Genomic DNA, 20,327 nt, shown 5'->3' with positions numbered 1-20,327 from the left:
CTACATGTATATCAAGGTGTTTTCAGAAGCGTGCTCGAAAATAATTGGTGTACCGAAAGCTTTTTCCCAGGCCCCCGCTACGACATTACTGAAAATAAATTGTTATTTAAAGTTAACATTGCTCCTTATCACAGCTCAGCATTATTTTGACACCTTGTCCACACCTCTATTTCTGGTCAGCAGCGTGACAAATCAACTGCGCATTCGTAAGAGAACAAGTCACGAGCCCAATGCCGTTAAGCCTATACAGTACCGGTGGGCCACACGTATGGTCGACGGAAGGTCGCCTTGTTATGTCTTGTGGCTTGCACGATCAGGGAGCGCAATCTGATGCCATGGCACTCACGGGCAGGCATCATGAGGTCGAGGACGATGGCTTAGTCTCGGTGTTCAGGCCAAGAGCCAGGCCGTGGGCAACCTCCACGTGACGTACTTCTTCTTCTGTTTGGGCGCGCGGCCAGAACGTGAGGCAACTAGCCGCTTGCGTCAGCTTCTTCAGTAACGTGAAAGTGCCCAGAGGAACTGGCAAACATAATACCAGCCTTGTGGAGAATCGATACCCTCTTGGGCCCTAATTTCTGTCTGACTTTTATTAAAATCGCGTGAGTCTTTGTATCGAACGGGGCGTTTTTGAGCTCGAAATTTTATGGGACCATTAAAAAATTCGCCTTGTTAACATTGTTAACTTGTTTGGCTGCTGCTGCTGATAAATATGGTGGTTATTCGGTTGCTGTTTTTTTCTTTTGTACTACATGGTGATGTGACCAAGGAGTGGGGTGCAGGTGCCAGGAAACCCTTGCAAGGCATTTTGATGACAAAGGGCACACAAATTTATTTACATATTTACAGGTGTGAACAATACTAGGCGTCGAGAAGCGCCTTCACACCAGACACGACCAGCCGCAACAAAGGCCACAAAGAGAAAGCTCTGAGCACATCCGACGCGCTTTTTTCACCCTCTGTTCGCGCACGTACGTGTCCTGTAACGCCGACTGCTTGTCACAACATTCATGTGCGACGCGGACCACGTATCACTGGCACGCCGGTGCGCATTCCTTGCAGTGCATTTGGGGGTATTCTGGCGCTTTTGCGGGACGCAGACAGTGTTCTTATCGATGAGCACCGCTTGGGAGAGCTCAGCTGATGGGCGTCTCTTGCACTACCAGTCCTCAGTCATGACAAGGGCTCATGCACTACTAAATATTTGCTTCAAATGTACTAACAATATTTTTGCTAATAGAAGATACCTGTCATTTTATTTAAGTATGGAGAAAGCTTTTCTAAATACTGACGGACAGATTTTCACAGGCATGAAAAGTGTCCTTGCTTGGGTTGGGTACCCTAATGCAGGAGATGGGGTAAATATATCGGGTGTATTTTTACAATATTTTCAATAGTGTATATAGCGCAGTTCAAAGTAACGACAATATATCCAGGAAGTGGATGTGCCACTAATATTTATTCCTTAGGGAATAGTAAAATCTCTTCACTCGCCTTCTCTCAGTCTTCAACCGGGTGAAGCACATCGGATGGCTTTGAAGTTTCAAATTGTCTAGCACATGTGGCAGTGCTAAGGAAAGAAACATAGCGGCCGCATGTGACCGTTTTCCAAGCTCCTTTCTGGCGGGTAAAGTACGTCACTTTTGATAATTTTCACCTTTGACAATACTGTACTGGGTGCACGCTAGCTGCCCACAGGAACGTTTGCGATGTCACATGCAATTTCCCACAGGATATAAAGCAGATGGGATCTCAGTGTTGTCTCATGTTTATTCCCTTAAGCGATATTGGTTTATTACCTTTGTATCAGTTTTTCTTAGATTACATCAGCTAGTCATTTTGTAAAATACTATATCTGTAAACCTGTTTAAAACATAAAACAATTCAATTTTAATAGAAGGTAGCGTTTGTTTCACGGCCGAACCACCATGGAGGGTTGCGCCAAGTTACTGTGAAGTAACCAACCAAATAACCATGTTCGGAGTGTCAGTTTTTGATTTACGACTATTATCGTCATCATCGTTTCCTTCAGTATGGTGGCACGGGGAGCACGTGGTGAGGATTTTCAGAAGAAGCTGAGGAATGGAGCAGGATCTGATCAACTCGCCGGCGGAGTAAGAAGGTTTCATCTGTTTAGCTTTTAGTAGCGTTTGCGTTTTCTTATATTGCTTACAAAAGGGCATACATATGTGGGTATCTCTTGCGTAGAAATTGGGCGTCTCCTGAAGATACTGACAAAGATGTACCTGCCGACAAGGGGTAAGCTTCCTGAGGACGTCACATGCTCAAGGATACCTGTATGTTTTGTTTTTCTTTCGAGAAATTGGTCGTTTGCAAATATTTTACAGGAAATAACGGTACCTTAAAGAAGAACTAGTTTTTCAAATATTTCCTTGTATTTTTGTACAAACCACGTTGTGTATTGATGATTAGGATATGTCATATTGTGTTCTTGTTTGAACAGCGGGGGTTAATTTAAAGTATGTGTGAATTCGGCCTATAGGCTTTTTTAATAAAATGAGGCTGATTATGGGGTATTGTATGTCTTAGGCAGAGTAAAGTGGTCTACATTACTAATAGCATGCAAATTCTGGGCTTACTTAAATTTTAAATTGACCACATAGACTCTTTTATATTTACCCAGCTTACAGCTGATTGTCTCGGTCGACAGTTGTACCGGCTTCCAATGAAGGGTTGAAACCTCTCAGAAGAAGTGCCGCTCGAGCAATTCATACATTCCGAAAATGCTCCAGAGCATTTTGCTATAAAAATGTTCACTTTACAATATCAATGAATCTATGTATGTTGCTAAAAAATTTCCAGCCAATACGTTAGTCGAAAAAGTGCTCCTTCGAGCACACGTGCAATTATCAAAGCGATTGTAATATTATTAGCGAAGGCTGTTGCCAAATAGATTACGCACTTATGAAACACATTCGTTGAAAATCTCATGCATTGTTTTTCTTTGCAATTTTACTGTACACACCACTACATCATTCTCACACCTCATGTACATTACGAGTAGCTTTTGCAACGGGGAGCTGTTGCTGCGTCCAGGTTTTTTTTTTCCTCAAGCTCAAGAGCCTGCCCTGAGATATAGTATTTCGGCACTTTACTTCATGCACAAGTCTAACAGTGAACAGTGATAACGTGCGTATATTCAGTAATTTGTCAAGTTATTACTTGAAGTAGGTGAGCGCAGCTTTTTTCAACAAACAAAAATAAAAGCGAGCCAAACAAGCTATATTTCCACAGTGTAGCTGTCATGCTAACCGTAATTTTTTTTGTCGTTAATTTCGCGCAGAGCGCTCGAAGACGTCGCCTCGCCATGTGATCCATCCCCGGGAACACCGCAAAAACTGTCGCCAGCAGAAGCCGTCCTAGCCGGGTATGTGTTGTGTTGTAGATGGCCTCTATAGATTTTGTTCAACATTTGTAAATAGTTTGCAGGCTGATTACAGTAATTGATTCGGTATCGCAGAAAAAAAATTTAATGAGTGTCTCCTAAAGGCATATCAGCTTTTGTCATTGCTATTTTCAGCATTTCCTCAGATTTCTAGCAGTGTTTTAAAGTTCCTTAAAGAATTCTGAGTGATGGTAAATGATAACTGGTGATGAAAACGTAGTCGATTTTCTAACGCGACACCAGCGTTATTGTCATCCAATCTCGGTCCAATCAATGCCTCATCTACTTATCGATATGGCTGGTGAAGTGTAACTGTGCACTATTGCGGTCTTCATAATCGCTGTAGTGCTAGGCGTGAAAAATCTGCGCAACGACAGAAGCATATTGCAGCAACCTTGCGTAAGTGTAGAGATCAAGTGTGTTAAAGGCGGCCAAATGTTTTTCTTCATTTCTGTACACTTGCAAAGACGAGTAGATTGGCCGCGATAGCGACCAACAGAAGCAGTGCTAATACAAAACTTTTTTTGGGTGGCATCATATAGATGAGCGAAAAGCTTGAACGTTATTGGAAGTTTGGGATCGTGGATGACTGCTGTCATATGCTAAGTGAAAACTAAGCATATGCCTGACTGATGAGGAGAAAGATAATGTAAAGCGAGGGTAGCAGCAAGCGCGTAGTGTCACGATTTAACATAAATAACATTGCTATGTTTCTCATGTAATGTTTACGTTACATATACCACCTGAAAAACCTACGGTAGCTTAGAGTTCTTGTTCAGTCATTTGGGAACTTGTATAAAAAATTGCCCGCAGCTTCCCTCGGGAGAACACTGAGGAGGATGCGGAGCATATAATTGGTTAACGGGGTGTTAAAGTGCGACTTACTTGGGTCGATGGCTAAATTGGTTAACGTGGTTGTAGGAGGGGGTGTTAAATGAGTGAACACGTAAACACGTATGCGAAAGGGCGGCGCTGGTCGAAGGGACGTCGATCATTGTGTTTGTGGATTCGTTGGAATTCATTTCACCGCGACCCTGGACGTCGACGCGCCGTACAAACCAACCGACTAGCGGCAACTGAGCAAGCGAGCGCCGACCTTGAGTATATATACAGCGCGACGGCGCATGCACTGTCAGCTGTTGAATGTTCTCGAAGCGCGACGGCGCATGCGCGTCCACTGGAGAATCAGGAGAATTGTAGAATGTTCTCGAAGGGGAGAAGCGCGCGCGGCACAGATGGTGGGTGACAGTGCATGCGCGTGTCAGCTGTCGAATGTTCGAGAAGGGGGAGAAGCGCAACGGCGCATGCGCGCGCGTCAGCTGCCGATGTTCTCGAAGCGCGACGGCGCATGCGCGCGCGTCAGCTGCCGATGTTCTCGAAGCGTGACGGCGCATGCGCGCTACATTATACAGCTAGCGAATGTTCGTGAAGAGGAGAAGCGCACGCGGTGTGTAGAGGAGGAAGGGATGCACAGATGGTGGAAGAAGGAGGAGGAAGCTTGCGGACGGCGCCGCACTACAAGCCTCGAGTATTAGATGCTCCGCATCTAAAACAGTTTGTTAGGATCTTTCATACGCGAACAAAGTTTAGATGCTCACTCTTTGGCGTATATGCAGGCTATTAGAGTTAATCTTAGTAAGACTTGTTATGTTTGGTCGATGGTAACAAATACTGGCACTTGTGTCGGATCCACTAAAGAAGTGTATATGCTGACCTACTGGCATCTATGCAGGTTATTTCAGCGGATTATATACTCGCGACAACTTTTGTTGCCATTGAAGCGAAGGCCTAATCACGTGTATTCTACCATCAGTGAATGTAGTTCTACAGTAGCGCCCGTATTTTTAACGCGTAATATAAAAGTTTATCCTTAATTTTCCACGTGGAGCTATTGGAGGCAGGGTGTAGCTCACTCCAGTAAAATATTTGTATTTTTTTATTTGTTCGTTGTGACTTCGTGTTTTTGAATGAGCGAGAAAGCCCAGCCATTCTTTTTACGTGTACCTGTAATGCAAAGTGGCGTTGCATGTACTTGAAACTATGACGGTGCGCCCACGTCACTTTTCACAGTGTTACGAGACACGCGCCAAAACGGACTACATGCGTAGAAGCTGCGACCCCGTAGCCTTGTCTTCAGGTCCAAGAAATGTTGTCGCAGAGTATAGTTAGACGCCCTATGTTTTGTTGGTGGTACAAAGACTGATGCATACGTGAGATCCACCAAATCAAGGCGTATATAGCAGAAACCATGTAATGAAATGACTCTACAGTTGTTCTATAAACAATAAACGCTTCGGGTTCGAATTTTTCATAAGAAAAAAAAAGCTTGAGCCAGTCATAAAGCTTGTCATACAACTATCGAATGAAAAGATGTCTAAACCCGTAACCAGCTTGCTACATACTAGAACTATTGAAAGTACTAGCATAAGTTAATTAAGGCTAGACTCAAGCATGAATAATTCATTTACTGATCTAATATAATTGCTTCCTGTAATGCATTAGAAATTCTACTTATTATCTTGTAAATGTGGCGTACGTTGCGACGCTAGAAAGCAGCTCGCTCCCGAAAATTCAGCGATCAGGGAAGCTTATTTTGTGAAGATTTCCTAGCTCCTTTAGAAGCACATATTCCGCTGCGACACTGTACGGAAATGTTGAGTAGGCAAGTCGACCACGTCTACGCTGTCCATTATTGTCACAATTGTCGAAGTGTACAAGTCTACTAAGGCAAAAGCAAAAGACAAAAGTCTTCGGCATGTCGTTTTTTGTTGTTCGCTATTCATGGGGCATTATATCATAGGTCATTAAAACTAAATTGAATGCAACTTTTTGTATGGTGCCGTACGGATGGCATAAGCGTGTTTCCTATTACGGCCTTCCTTGGTTGAATGTATGGGTGACTAATTTTATCAATGTCAGCTTGTCCAAGCGATTTGCGTGCAGAGGGCCCCTCCCACGTGGAGGGACTTTGCCCCTTTACCATGTCACGCGCCCGATCAACAGCCCAAGCTGTCATCTCCTGCTCTGTAGTTTATTAAATGAAGTCGAGGGATCCTAGAGCAGACTAGAATAGGTTCGCTAAATGCATTCGTGCTATAAACTCATGAGACCACCCATGACGTTAACATCGTTTCTTGTTGTCTTCCAGGGAGGTTCTGTTCCCCGATCAAGATGTGCCATGGTACGAACGTAGCATCAGCTTGCCTCGACATTTTGAAGGGCCATCAGCGCCGCCAACATACGTCGAAGTGTGAGAACTGATTTTTTTAATAATAGAGAAAGTGTTCATTGGTTCAGTGTTGTCTGCTTAACATTTTCAAAGACAAATCTTTTTAGACCCTTTTAATCCAGATTACAAAGTAAGGTACGATGTCCCACGACCTACATCCGATATGCCATTTCTGTCCTTAACAACCAAATGCAACACAAGAAACGAATGACGTAAATACTAAACCGCTTTGGTGGCACGGTTAATTCTTCTAAGTGACTTGTAAGTTGCACTTCCAGTATTTTTATTCAATATACGATGTGGTAACACCCAAAGGTAAGGAATCACATGTTTGTCATCATTTTACATCAATGTTACGATTCATTAGTTTGGTGTATTTTTCTTTCCTCTTTTTTGGCGTTAATTTTTTTTACGGAAAAACAACTTATGTGATATTAGGAGTCGCCCATCCTTTCACTATATGTAATGTGTCAAAACTGATTAGATTCTTTCAAACCAGAAATGTCGTTGGCTGCACTGTGTAGACGATTAACCTTCATAAGATAAGCAATCGCCGATTTTGAAGAATCGCTACCGGTGTGTAGCTTTCTTAAAACCGCGTCAGTAGTAAAGAAGAAAAGAAAAAGATTGCCCGCAGCTTCCCTCGGGGGAACACTGAGGAGGATGCGGAAGCGGTTCCGCCAACAGTTTGGCCGGCGCTGGTCGAAGGGACGTCGATCATTCTGTTTGTGGATTCGTTGGCATTCATTTCACGGCGACTTCGGACGTCGACGCGCCGTACAAACCAACGGACGAGCGGCAACTGAGCGAGCGAGCGCCGACCTTGAGTATATATACAGCGCGACGGCGCATGCGCTGTCAGCTGTCGAATGTTCTCGAAGGAGAAGCGCGCGCGCGGCACAGATGGCGACGGCGCGACGGCGCATGCGCTGTCAGCTGTCGAATGTTCTCGAAGGAGAAGCGCGCGCGGCACAGATGGTGGGCGACGGCGCGACGGCGCATGCGCGCGCGTCAGCTGTCGAATGTTCGAGAAGCGGTGCGGACGGCGCGGACGGCGCACTACAAGGCGCGAGTATAAGATGCTGTCGCATCTAAAAAAGATCAAATTATGTAGACATGAATACGGCACATGTGTAGATACTGATTGGAGATGGCTCTATAGTCACAATTTGATCTTATGCATTGCCGAATAAAACGTGTAGCATTGAAAACATTTCGAGGTACAGCTTCTTTTTCTGGAAGAAGCCTTTTTGCATCTCTTTATGAACTGGCCCTTGTATTACACTAATACACATTAAACAACACGCGAAAAACCTTCACAAAGCTCTAATAGAGCATTATGCCCGCTGAACATGGTATCTTCGTAAATCTAAAGCGTTATTCGTAAATCGGAAATCGAAAGCGTAAATCGAAAGCGTTGTATCGGGCTGAGAAGTTTTCTTAGTGTTATTTCTTCTGTTGTCTACCATCCTGTAATGGCCTCAATGAGGCTAACAGTATCAATAAATAAATAAATAAATAAATAAATAAATAAATAAATAAATAAATAAATAAATAAACGATGAGGTTTAAAACGCTGCTGTGATGATGGAATTTGAAAGTTATTGCTTGACGTTGAGCGTGAGAAGGAAGAAAAGGGTCTTCAAACACCGGGTTTTTGAGATGCTACATAAGTAACATATACACCCTCGCAAAATTTTCAGCGATATCGAACGACCATCTATATCAGCATACGGCATTCTCCAGTATACACGCAAGAAGCAACAAGATCAGTGACAGGGCAATCAGCGTCGCAACGATTTTCTAACAGATGATCGCACGGATAATGCTGATAGAGCGTATTGCGTATGCAAATCTAAGCAAACAGCGTAGCAGATGGCACTCGCACAAGATAGTGCTGTGCGCGCTTACACACGATGCAGAAACTCACTTTACTTATCACCTACATTCGGCATTATCATGTCAAGATATCGGCGCATGCTCAATATTGCGTTATAAAAAAATTGCAAGAGTGTACAGATTTCATTCTAAATAATCACTGAGTCAGCTAGCTAACGCTTCTGGTAGGCGCATGAGAGCAACTATGAAGACACACAAGACGCTTTCTTTTTACTAGCAGTGTTTATAAGCTATATAAGCGAATTAAGTTAGTACAGATTTTGTTACGCGTCATAGCTCCCTGCCGTGCTTCGCGGCTGTGCTACTGCTTTGATCAAGTAAAAGACGCGGCCTCAAATTTTCTATGTGAATCTGCTGCTCATGTCTTTTCTTAAAAACTTGATAAACATCGCTTCTCTCGTCCTTGCTTTTTCGACAAAGCAAGGGAGAGGAAACGTCCTGTGGAACTGCACATCAGCGAAAAGGGGCCTATGCTTAGTTTATCTCATAGATACATTATCAGAGAATGCTGATACTGGTCATAAAATTGCGAAGACAGGTTGGCCGAAAACCACTCACAAAAGTAGTTTTGCGAATTAGGCTCTTTATCTTTTTTTTTTTCCACGTTTGTGTTCATTTAAATTATACTCCATCTTTTGCCGATAATGAGGCGTGTTTCTCGCTCATCTTATTATCTCGCAGCGACGACCTATCCGTGCCGATGTTTACGTACATGGTCTACGGCCTCTTCAGTGGGTTCCTCATCGTGCTCATCCTTATCGCCATCGTCGCGTACATCATCTCTTTCACGTCACGTGAGTTAACTCGATTGTCTTGCGCGTTTGTTTTCTTGGCTTACGGCGATATCTTTACTGGTTCGTACGTAACCAAAGGTTCTTTGAAAACTCTATCATGGTACATTCTTCTCACTTGTGTATTGGGTGATTCTATTGCGTAATAAGGTTCTCTTTCAAAGATGTCCCTCTAGGACTGTTATGCGCACATTGTAGTAGTATACGATGGACATTGTCTGATGCTTTATTTCTTGGCACAATGATTTGCGAAAAAAAAAACATGCACAACGAGTAAACGGTGATAGAAAAAGCAAAAAAAAATACTTGCGCGCTTATGATTTTTCGTTAACTGCTATGTTCTTAAATACCTTCCAGTTTTCAGTTCCAGTTTACTTGGAATACGTCCCGTGAGCCTCACATGGTAAAAAAAGGCCGCATCGTCCTCGTTCAAATGAAGATGTCACGATAGAGTTACCTCGCAAGCTTTTGTGCCAGTGTTTTCTTTTTAGGTTATCTCCTGTTGTCTTATAATAGGTTGCATAAATAATGTGTATGTATGTTCTTGTGTGCGCCGCTGTCAGTCAGCTTGCCGTCCAGCTCCTGCAGCAACCCCACACTCATGTGTAACCTTTGCCTCACTATTCATTTAGAGCCTTTTATCACTTTATCGAGAAGGACAAGGCTAGATGTCTTTCTTCACTGTGCATCGATTATAGTTACACAATATCTCCGTCGTGGTGGTCTAGTGGCTAAGGTACTCGGATGCTGACCCACAAGTCGCGGGCTCGGATCTCGACGGCCGCGGCTGCACTTTCGATGTGGGCAAATATGCTGTAGGCCCTTGTGCTTTTATTTGGATGCGCATCAAAGAACCCCAGGTGGTCGAAATTTCCAGAGCACTTCATTATGGCATCTGTCATATCTATATGGCTGTTTCGGGACGTTAAACCCCACATATCGATCAATCAATAGTTTCACAGTATGTTATTCGACGGTGCTATCCACAGAGAAACAGCTGCGGGTATTACGAAAGTTGGCCGTCCGTGTGCCAGGTTCAGTTAACTGGTGGCTCAAGTAATTACGAGAGCGTGCACCATCATCGAGAGAGAGGGGGAGACACAATGTAACGATGACATTGCCACGCTGAGTACTATGGACGAATTTGAAATCCTCATTACTGATTTAAACAAGGAGAGCAGAAAGGTAGGTCTGAAATTACTCTGTAGAAAAGGAAAGTAATGTATGACAACCTCAGAAGAGAACAGCGCTTCGAGATAGGCAGCATTGCACTTGAAGTTGTAGAAGAGTAGGTCTGCTTAGGACCGGTAGTAACCGCGGGGCCGAACCATGAGACTGCAGTAACTAAAAGAATAAAAATGGGATGGAGCACATTCGGCAAGCAGTCTCATATCATCACTGGCACACTGCCATTATCCCTCAAGTGGAAAGTATATAACAGCTGCATCTTGTCGGTACTTACGTACAGACCTGAAGCCTGGAGGTTTACAAAGAGAGTTCATTTTATATTGAGGACGACGCAGCGGGCGATGGAAATGAAAATGACAGGTGTAACGCTAAGGAACAAGAAGAGAGCAGAGTCTAACATTGAACAAACGTGTGTTAGGATATCATAGACGAAAACAAGCAGAAGGAGTGGTCATGGGCAGGGCACGTAGCGATAAGGTGAGATAAGCCGCTGGTTAATGAATATCACAGGCTTCATTCGAAGGAAATGCAAGTGGGTGAAGAGGAGACAGAAAGTTAGGTGCACGGACAGATGAAAATCGGAAGCTCTCAGGTATAAAGTGGCACCAACAATCACAAGAGCGAGTTTAATGGCAGAACATGGGAGAGGCCTTTGTCCGGCAGTGGGCGCAGTTAGGCTGATGATGATGAATGGAACGACGGTCAGTTAAGTTTCACAAACTTTTTGAAAGATTTCTAAATAAACGCACTGATACGAGAAGTGGTGTTCGATTGCATGAGCAGAGTAATCTGGGGCAACACTTCGATCCCATGCACAAAAGTTACACGCTTAGCCTGTCTCAAATCAATTCTGTGAAATATTTATACATTAGCTTTCCCTCGCCCGTTGCTAGTTTGGTTACGGCGTAGTGCCGCGACCGCATTCTAGTGATCCCACCCCATTCACATGTCGACAATTCCAGGTAGTGCTCGCTTATTGCGAAGTTGTTTGCCGTGCTTCGCGAGCGTGGAAGTTGGGCGGATATAGAGCTCACAATATGTGCAGTAAAGCATTCTAATATTTTTGCGGAATACTTAGACCCGATATTTAATTTTTTTTTCATGTTCTGGATTGTTTTTGCAGGTGAACACGCGTCACGTTAGTATTACACTTTTTACGCATACCTTTCTCAGCGCATGGTTTACTTTTCTCAGAGGTGCTTCTTGATTTATGTTTGCTTTCATAGTAATTTTCAAGACTTTAGAGCTGAACTCAGTGCGTGCATATGAATGAGTTTAGTACGTACAACTGTTGTAATCATCTATGTTCAATATATGTTTTGTTAAATTATTGGAGTTATTGCACGTTGCGCAGGAGTGATCAATAATGATGAACGAAGCAAGAAGATTTTCAGTAATATATACTCTTTCTATATATACGTACAAGCAGGATGTTTGCGGACCACATTAGCTAAAGCTGCCACTGCTCATTATAACCGGGATTTGGTCAGCGTAAGGGTTAGTATTACGCAGGGTTGTAAATCGAGGGGAAGGCTGTGCGTAAGGGTCCCTTCACAAATGTCTAAAGGGAGGACCATGGCCCCGCCGCGGTGGTCTAGTGGCTAAGGTACTCGGCTGCTGACCCGCAGGTCGCGGGATCGAATCCCGGCTGTGGCGGCTGCATTTCCGATGGAGGCGGAAATGTTGTAGGCCCACGTACTCAGACTTGGGTGCACGTTAAAGAACCGCAGGTGGTCGAAATTTCCGGAGCCCTCCACTACGGCATCTCTCATAATCATATAGTGGTTTTGGGACGTTAAACCCCACATATCAATCAATCAATCAATCAATCAATCAATCAATCAAAGAGAGGGCCACGAATGTCCTCGTTTGGACCTTGGATTTTCGTACGTATATGAACGTACTCATATGTATTTAGATAGATAGACCGTAACGTAGTACTTGTTACACTTGCTTGCTGAAATAATCATTGCCCCCTTAACAGTCATTAAACTAGCATGTCGTGGCGCTTCTGAAAAAAGCGAAAGGTTTTGTGGGAATAGTTCCCTGTATATGCCAATGAAGAGACTTCTACGAATGCCAACGTATCACTCTTGGAACTCGCAGCAAAGAGTCCGGCACATCAACCTCTTGTGCTGTGCTATTATGATCCGACCATGAGCACCAGCTTCTCGCCAGCCTTTACACGGTCTAATCTGTGCATCGAGTGCTGCTCCTATTTGATCTACGATGGCCTTGAAGTAGACGCCCAAGGTATCATCAAGGAAAGAATCAGCAGCGGCCCCGCACCAGGTAGCTGGCCTCAAATGGCTGAATGTTAGATTCACAGTAAGCGATGACGTTACATAGTGCACCGCTTATGTATAGTTACATAGAGTTTCATACAATAATATCTAGAGGGAAATCTGGCACTAGTGTCTACGCGGGTTTCTTCAGCGGTGCTTGTACCCCCATAGGAATTTTGGTAAGTACCGGCTTCGGATGCGCTTCAAATGAATTACGTTTTTGAGATTCACAACGCTTGTTTTCCGAGTGTAAAAGAAAGTGATATGAAGTCGTATTTATCTGAAACTTGCTTCAATTACTTGTACGCAAGCTTTATTGCAACAACACTTCATGATCAGGCGGCGAAAGTGAAACCTGAGAAAATTCAACCATCATAGTATGCATCGCTCTGCCGTTGCGTTCTAGATTTGAAATCAAGATATAATGAGTATTTTTTAACAACACTTGAAAACAACATGCTAGTTTTTATATGGAAAGTATGGAAATAACAGCCATTTATGGAAATAACAGTATAGTATTAAGTGACAAACACTTATCGTTTCGTCTTTGGCGACGCTGGGTGCGTTTGTTCCAGTGGTCTGTCCCCAATGCGCCTCTGGTTTTGTTGTAAAGTCGAGTCAGCTAAGCGTAACGGTGCGTCTATTTAGCTTCGTCATCACTTTGCAGGCGATTTAAAACGAGATTAGGCAAGACGCGCTCGTGAAAAAACATAATCTCGAGGCAAAATCCTGAACTGGCATGAGACGCTACATCTATACGCAGCGGTGAGTGGATGACGCTTCGTTTAAACTGTCAAATACGACTCGTAAAGCTCTAACGTCGCATCACCTTGGGAGATGTAGCGGTCGTCAGCCTCCTTAAACAACAAAGGCACTGTTTCAGCCTTTTTCAGCGCAACCCATTACCCAGGCTGCGCGAAGAACAAAACTGAAACTGTAGAAAAACGTACGTATACAGTTCTCTAGCTGACCCTATTCAATCCGAAGCCTATGCTTCGCATATTTCCTACGGCGGAACACGATCGCAGCGCGAGATTTCTCTCTAGGTATTATTGTATGAAACTCTATGTATACTTCAAAATTACGCGAAAGAGTTCCTTCGCCATGTTGTTAAAAAGGTGCACCTGGCTGGCTTCCGCAAATGTCATGTCCGAAAATTGTGAGACATATCGCACGGCAACTCACATCAGCGCCTACAAATGCTGCAGCAACCACTGGTTGCATTCGGGGCGTAGGAAAGGAGAATCCCCGTAGCAGAAGGGGAAGTCCGGAATCGATGAGGAGAAGGAAAGCACGGAAAAACAGCTGGCGCATTTACCAAGCACGCCAACGTTTAGTACGTTGCAACTAACGTGTTGTCTCGGGAACACCATTTAGCCGCATCTCTCTGTAATAACCGCCTAAGCAAAACAAATTTTCCGGGTTCTTTTCTTATAACAATACGATTAGGGAGCTTCAACAACTTCTTAGATCTGTACGGATATTCGAAGGTTTACGCGACTCGTTGCTCTCCACGAAACCCCATCTAAGCATAATACTTCGCTTTAGAATAAAAAATGGCAGCATATCCACGGAGTGAATCATGGAGAGTGGGGCGAAGCGTTCGTCCGTCCATGTGTCCGTCTGCGTGACCGTCCATGCGTCTGTTCGTGCGCCCGTCCCTGCGTTCGTTCATTCAGCCGCCCCTGCGTCCGTTCATGCGTCCATCCATGCATCTGTCTGTGTGTACGTTCGTCCATCTATTCAGCACTCCAAGTCCCACCACCTCGCATCGTTTTATCATATATTCCCCATATAGAAGCACCGCCATTCAGTGGACATTCCAAGGACTAAACGAGAGGTGGCACACACACACTTTCTTACGGCTTGCGCTTCGGGTCTACTTCCCACCTTCAACCACCTTGAGTTCATGGTATATACTAGTTCACTGTATTTCATGGCACTGCGGCCCAATGCTCGCTAAACCTTTCTAAAAACCAAGGAGGTTACGCCCAGCGAGTATAACGTAGCAACCTTTTCCTGTCAGATAGTGCTCAATGTACATGCCAGTGGCTGCTAATGTGAAATGAGAGACACGAGGATTCAGCTTTTAAGTTCTTACGGCTTGCGCTTCGTATCTGCTTCCCCCATTTAACCACCTCTAATTTATTCATGGTATATACTAGTTCATTGTATTCATGGCCCTGCGGCTCAACACTCGCTAAACCTTTCTAAAGCTAAGGAGGTTACACCCAGCGAGTATAATGTCGCAACCCTTTCTTGTCCGATAGTGCTCAATGTACATGCCAATGGCTGCTAATGGGGATCGCAGCGTGCACGTTAACTAAAAGCCGAATGCACCTGTCTTTCATACCCCATTATCGGCTATTGGCATGTACATTGAGCACTATTTTTTGTTGTTCAACAACGCACAGAAAAAATCTCTCACCGGCACCACCTTGGAGGTCAAATGTTATACCTATTTCGGGGATGTGCCACTGGTGGTTACGTACTACGAGGAGCGCACAAGCCACGCCATAGGGAGCTTCGCCCCTAAAAAAAAAAAACGTTGCACAAAAGAAACAAGCATGCCACGAGAATGCAGGACTGGCCCTCCTGCATTCAGTGACCAAAATAGGCGCGTAGTATGAGCCGCGTGTGCCTACACTGGCGTTGACAGTGAGAGAGAGGTAAGTTCGCAAACGTGTTCGTTTTTTTGCCCGAGCCTTTGTGGCGTGAAGTAGTGAACTGAGAAATCTCCCCACCTGTGATGCATCATCCACATTCAGAGCCCCCAAATCACAAGATGGAGGTGTTGCGCTGGCAAAGAGATATATGAAAGGGGATATAGTCCGATTTATCTATAGGCGCCCTGGACTATGCAAGCTCCCCTCAATAAAAAGTTGTGAAGTCGAGTTGCTTAGTTGTAGCACAAATCGAAACATCAGTTATCGCCCCCTTGTTCAGAGTGCGAATAATGAGGCTTTCCATCACACTCTTGGTTAGCCTGAGCCTTGGGACTTCAAAGGCGAGGTAAGCATTGTTTGTGTTGTTTAATTAAGAAAGCATGGTAAATGTGTAGTGCTTAATATGCATGTACTAGCGCATTTAGCGAGCTGTGTAGGTCGGTGCCTCTTTTATAGTTGCACATATTAAGACAAGTTATCTCAAATGATGAGCCTACTGATCTAACTCTAACTATCATAACAAACACGTCTTCAAACTTATTGCGAGAAACGGCAGCAATTGGTTCTTCGTCTTCGGCTGTATGCCGACTCGGTCGTTGGAGCAAGCAGTGTAGACAGAAAAAATTTATATGCTACCATGCAGGTAGTTTGCGTAGGTCTTGATTAATCAGACTGCCTTTACGGCACCTGTAACACAACAAGAATTTTCTGTACGCTTTTTTTTTTGCCTACTGAAACTTTAGGACGTCCCTAACAGATGTGCTTATTATTTGATACACTTGTAACAGCCACTTAACAACTTGTTTGATTGTTTTTTCTTGCGGCGCCGCTCGATCAGCGGAGGGCATTAACGACTGGCTTATGCTGAAGGAAGCGACGAAGATGAAGGTGCTCTGTGGTCTGCGTTTCATGCCGGCACCCGGATTCACGAACACGACAGATCCTCGCATCAAGCAGATAGTTGAGTCCTTGAGCTCAACGTATGCCCCATTTGACGGAGCGGCTTTAATGTGAAACTCCCCCGAAACGAAGCAAGAGATAATGCTTTACGAGGTGAGTGGGGAAATTGCCATGCAAGCACCAGTTCCAATATGTAGTATTCTCGCGTGATAGTGTTAGACTTCTAAATTGCAATATTGATCTCCACAAAACAATTTACAGGAAGAAACACGTGTCGGTGTCTATAAGTCAACATTTGTTTTTACGGCGCAAGTTATTTTAGATAAATATGACGGCTGCATGCATAACACAGTTAATTATGCGTATGACACCGTTTATCTGTACTACGTAGCGACATTCATGAGCTGAGCAGTTTGTGGTGGACGTTTCATATACAGAGTCCTCAGTGTCAAAAACTCGCACTTAGTTGGAATACCCGCGAGGTGCCACTCATGTACTGCCTTCACACGTGGTTTGGTAAACACTGTTAGGTATCCTCCAAAATGTTTAACGTGTTTCAATTTTTAAAAATACGTATAATAACCAACCTTTCACGTTTAATTTACTAGAGTACAACGGTTTGCATTGGCTCTATTTTCCATGATGCTTCCAAAGAATTTGTACCTATAGGATCGACAGTATACAAATGTGGCGTGAAGCGCGCTAATCATAACTGCAGGGAACCTTGATAAAATTATCTGTTATTGAGTTTTTCATTGGTATAACGCAAAACAACATTTCTTGATTGATTATTACAATAAAATATTACCATTGTGTGAATGATCAGCCTTATTTTTATGACCCTCACCACAATGTCCGATTGATCCTAATGTATTACTTTCAGTGGCGTCTTTGTCCCCACACATTTTGTCCTTCTAAATCTTTTCCAGAATCTGCGTACGTACCTCCCTGGCGCTAACTACAAGATTATCGCCCACATACTACCAGCATACCTGGATACCTATGATTTCGCTAATATGAACAAGTGAGTAAAAACTGAGTGAAATTATTGGCAAGCGCGTGTGTTAATTAGGAAATCACTGATGTGCGTCGTCAGATTAATAATAACATCAAGTTTTTACGTGGCCAAACCGTGGTAAGAATATGATTACCGCCAGAGTAAAGGTCCGGAAATTTAGACCATTTGGTACCTTCTTTAACCTTCAGAAACTTCGCGGAGTATGCGGGCTGTAGCATCCTGCCTCCGTCAAAATGTGACCACCGCCGCGTCTGGGAGGTGACCTTAGGTTCTACAGCCAACTATACCGCAACCACTACGCCCATTACGGCATAGTATTTTTTTGAACTACAGTGATTATTTTGTTGTGACATACACAGTGTCCCATATGGTCTCTCTGGCAGCGTAAATTTTAATTTTTTCTTCCATTTCTTTTGCTTGGGTAAATGTTCACATTGCCCCCTCACAGAAATCACCCAAAAAAGATGAATATCTCATCTGGTTACGTTCAGGTATCTGTGAGCCATAATTTTGCAATGTAACAATCACCATCATATCCTGCGGCTCTCCTAGGTTTTGACCATCCTGCCTCATGTTTTACACAGTGGCTTCAATAATAATAATAATAATAATAATAATAATAATAATAATAATAATAATAATAATAATAATAATAATAATAATAATAATAATAATAATAATAATAATAATAATAATCATACCACATCCTTTATGAAAGGCAAGCTGTTCTCGATTAATTCATGACGTAGGAAAGTAGAACTGGCATGTTTTTTGTGAGGTTCTTCGTTTTAAGTTGAAGCGCTGGAAAATTTACGGTTTTTACACTGGTTTGTTGAATAGTTCATGTCGTTGTTGTGCAATTTAAGATAGACTGTTCGAGCTTTGTTCAGCTTGCCCAATGGGAGTTGCCTGAACGCAAAAGTGTCATTTTGTCGCACTTCACTTTTTGATGGGTTCTATATTTATTGCTATTGCGATAGCATCTTTTTGAATATACCGCTTTTTATCCACTATTTTTATATATTACTTTCGTAGTGTTCGTAACGGGTCGCCTATAGGGATTGTTTGCTTATTAAATGCCACTACATCTATTGCATACGTGTAAGCCCGTCCCTCACGTTTATTTTGGAGTATTGCAACTCGTGCTCGGACTTTTCAACAACTCAAAGCCTGCTGTTTCAAGTGCTTGAAACAATATATGAATAGAGACGTTGCCCTATAAACTCATAACAACTGCTACATCAATCTCACTTTTTAAACTTTACTTGACTTTCGTTTTTGTTCGCTTGGCTAAGAGGTATGGCGGCGGAAACCTGTTCCCACGTCACTTTACAGTTCTGAGCTCACAGTACTGTGACTTAGGCATCTCCCTCCCATAAGCACTAGCCTAAATTCTTACAGACATTGTTGATGTATTACGCGCCCGTGCTTCTGTCGTACGCGTGCTTCCCTTAGTCAAGGTATACAAATGTCATCGCAGGAAACATTGCATACAAATGAAAGCACAGTAACAAAAATGCCCGACAGCTGAAAAGAAGTTTCTGGCTGTAGTCACGTGTTGCATGACCTATTTAAAACTTGTAGATAGTTAGGTTAGGTTTGGATAGGCTAGGTTAGATTAAGCTAGGTCACTAGTATAACGTGCTACAAGTACAACAAACGCGGAAGCTCACAGTAGCCGTGTAAAAGTTAAAAAAGAACAGCGAAACCAGTTGATCTAAGGAGCTCGACGTGGCCTTCTTGACTGATGCTAGGTATTTCGTTGGCGTAAAACGTAGAGACTAATCAGAGACTGTCAGAGACCCTACAGTATTGTCCAAGCTCCGGCACCAGAACTAACGCGCAAAGCAGATTCGGGCACTCAAGATAAAAGCGCAGGCCTGTCGTGGCTCGTATATACTCGACTGGCGCGGGGGCCAAATTTCGCGCGACGGCTGCGTAGACTGTCTCCATCGTGGGCGTGTCTGATAAACAACGGCGAATCATACGCTACGCCACAGAGGAGTCTGTGTGGACACCCGATGTTTTAGCACGAGCTTTAAGAGCCGCGCTCTTAATAACGGGCTTCGCGATATATGCAATACCAAAACGTCACGTCAAATTGTTATGCAGATTAGAGCTATGCACCCGCGTAACAGTGGCCGCATTATGGTGCTACGGATAGCCCCACAAATTATCGGCTCAGTAATAAACCTGTTCGGTGCAATGAAAGCGCTGCAGTGCATATATTTCTAACATCCGTGTTTAATTCTTCTTTGCGGCAGATACGTGGATACCATTGTGGTTAGTACGCACAACTTTGCCGTAGCAGGACGAGCTTTTCCTCCCTGCATGTACGACAACGGTGGCATCATGGACGTTGTCGACAAAAACTTGGTGCGTAAACAGCTCGCTCAAAAGTTTCCCCATATCTTTCAGATGTGCGTGTCTGAACTTGCCTTCAAGGAGGCGCCGGCTACATTCTGTGAGAAAATGATTTCTGATTCAAGTATACTTACTATTTTTCTTCTTTAGAAAAGTGATCCGTATTTGTTTTGCAATTGAGCAAACTTTAATTTAACCTGTAGTGATTCATATATTCTGCCCCGCCGCGGTGGTCTAGTGGCTAAGGTACTCGGCTGCTGACCCGCAGGGCGCGGGTTCAAATCCCGGCTGCGGCGGCTGCATCTCGCCGATGGAGGCGGAAATGTTGTAGGCCCGTGTGCTCAGATTTGGGTGCACGTTAAAGAACCCCAGGTGGTCTAAATTTCCGGAGCCCTCCACTACGGCGTGTCTCATAATCATATAGTGGTTTTGGGACGTTAAACCCCACATATCAATCAATCAAATTCATATATTCTTATCCCTTATGTTATTTGATTTGATTTTCCTGTGTTACGAACGTCCAGGCCACCCGCAATCGTGCTTCCTGTTGCTATCACGCTTACGGGATTCACAGATTGTGA

General features: G+C 43.7%; 2 protein-coding genes across 2 annotated transcripts; both read left to right on the top strand.

The window, feature by feature from the left end:
- The first annotated feature begins 335 nt into the window (after positions 1-335).
- LOC142792329 (uncharacterized) lies at positions 336-11,656 on the top strand. Its single transcript, XM_075885619.1, has 5 exons — positions 336-409; positions 3,305-3,388; positions 6,555-6,656; positions 9,216-9,328; positions 11,637-11,656. Exons 1-5 carry the CDS (start codon positions 336-338, stop codon positions 11,654-11,656), a joined length of 393 nt encoding a protein of 130 aa, XP_075741734.1.
- Positions 11,657-12,622: 966 nt separating this feature from the next.
- On the top strand, positions 12,623-17,382 carry LOC142792325 (uncharacterized). Its single transcript, XM_075885614.1, has 3 exons — positions 12,623-12,805; positions 16,303-16,517; positions 17,294-17,382. Exons 1-2 carry the CDS (start codon positions 12,670-12,672, stop codon positions 16,476-16,478), a joined length of 312 nt encoding a protein of 103 aa, XP_075741729.1. The 5' UTR covers positions 12,623-12,669; the 3' UTR covers positions 16,479-16,517; positions 17,294-17,382.
- Positions 17,383-20,327: the final 2,945 nt, after the last annotated feature.

This window comes from Rhipicephalus microplus, unplaced genomic scaffold (genome assembly GCF_043290135.1).
Source record: "Rhipicephalus microplus isolate Deutch F79 unplaced genomic scaffold, USDA_Rmic scaffold_212, whole genome shotgun sequence".
NCBI classification, from domain to species: domain Eukaryota; kingdom Metazoa; phylum Arthropoda; class Arachnida; order Ixodida; family Ixodidae; genus Rhipicephalus; species Rhipicephalus microplus.
The sequence above is the reverse complement of the archived record's forward strand: the minus strand, read 5'-3'. Positions and strand labels throughout refer to the sequence as shown.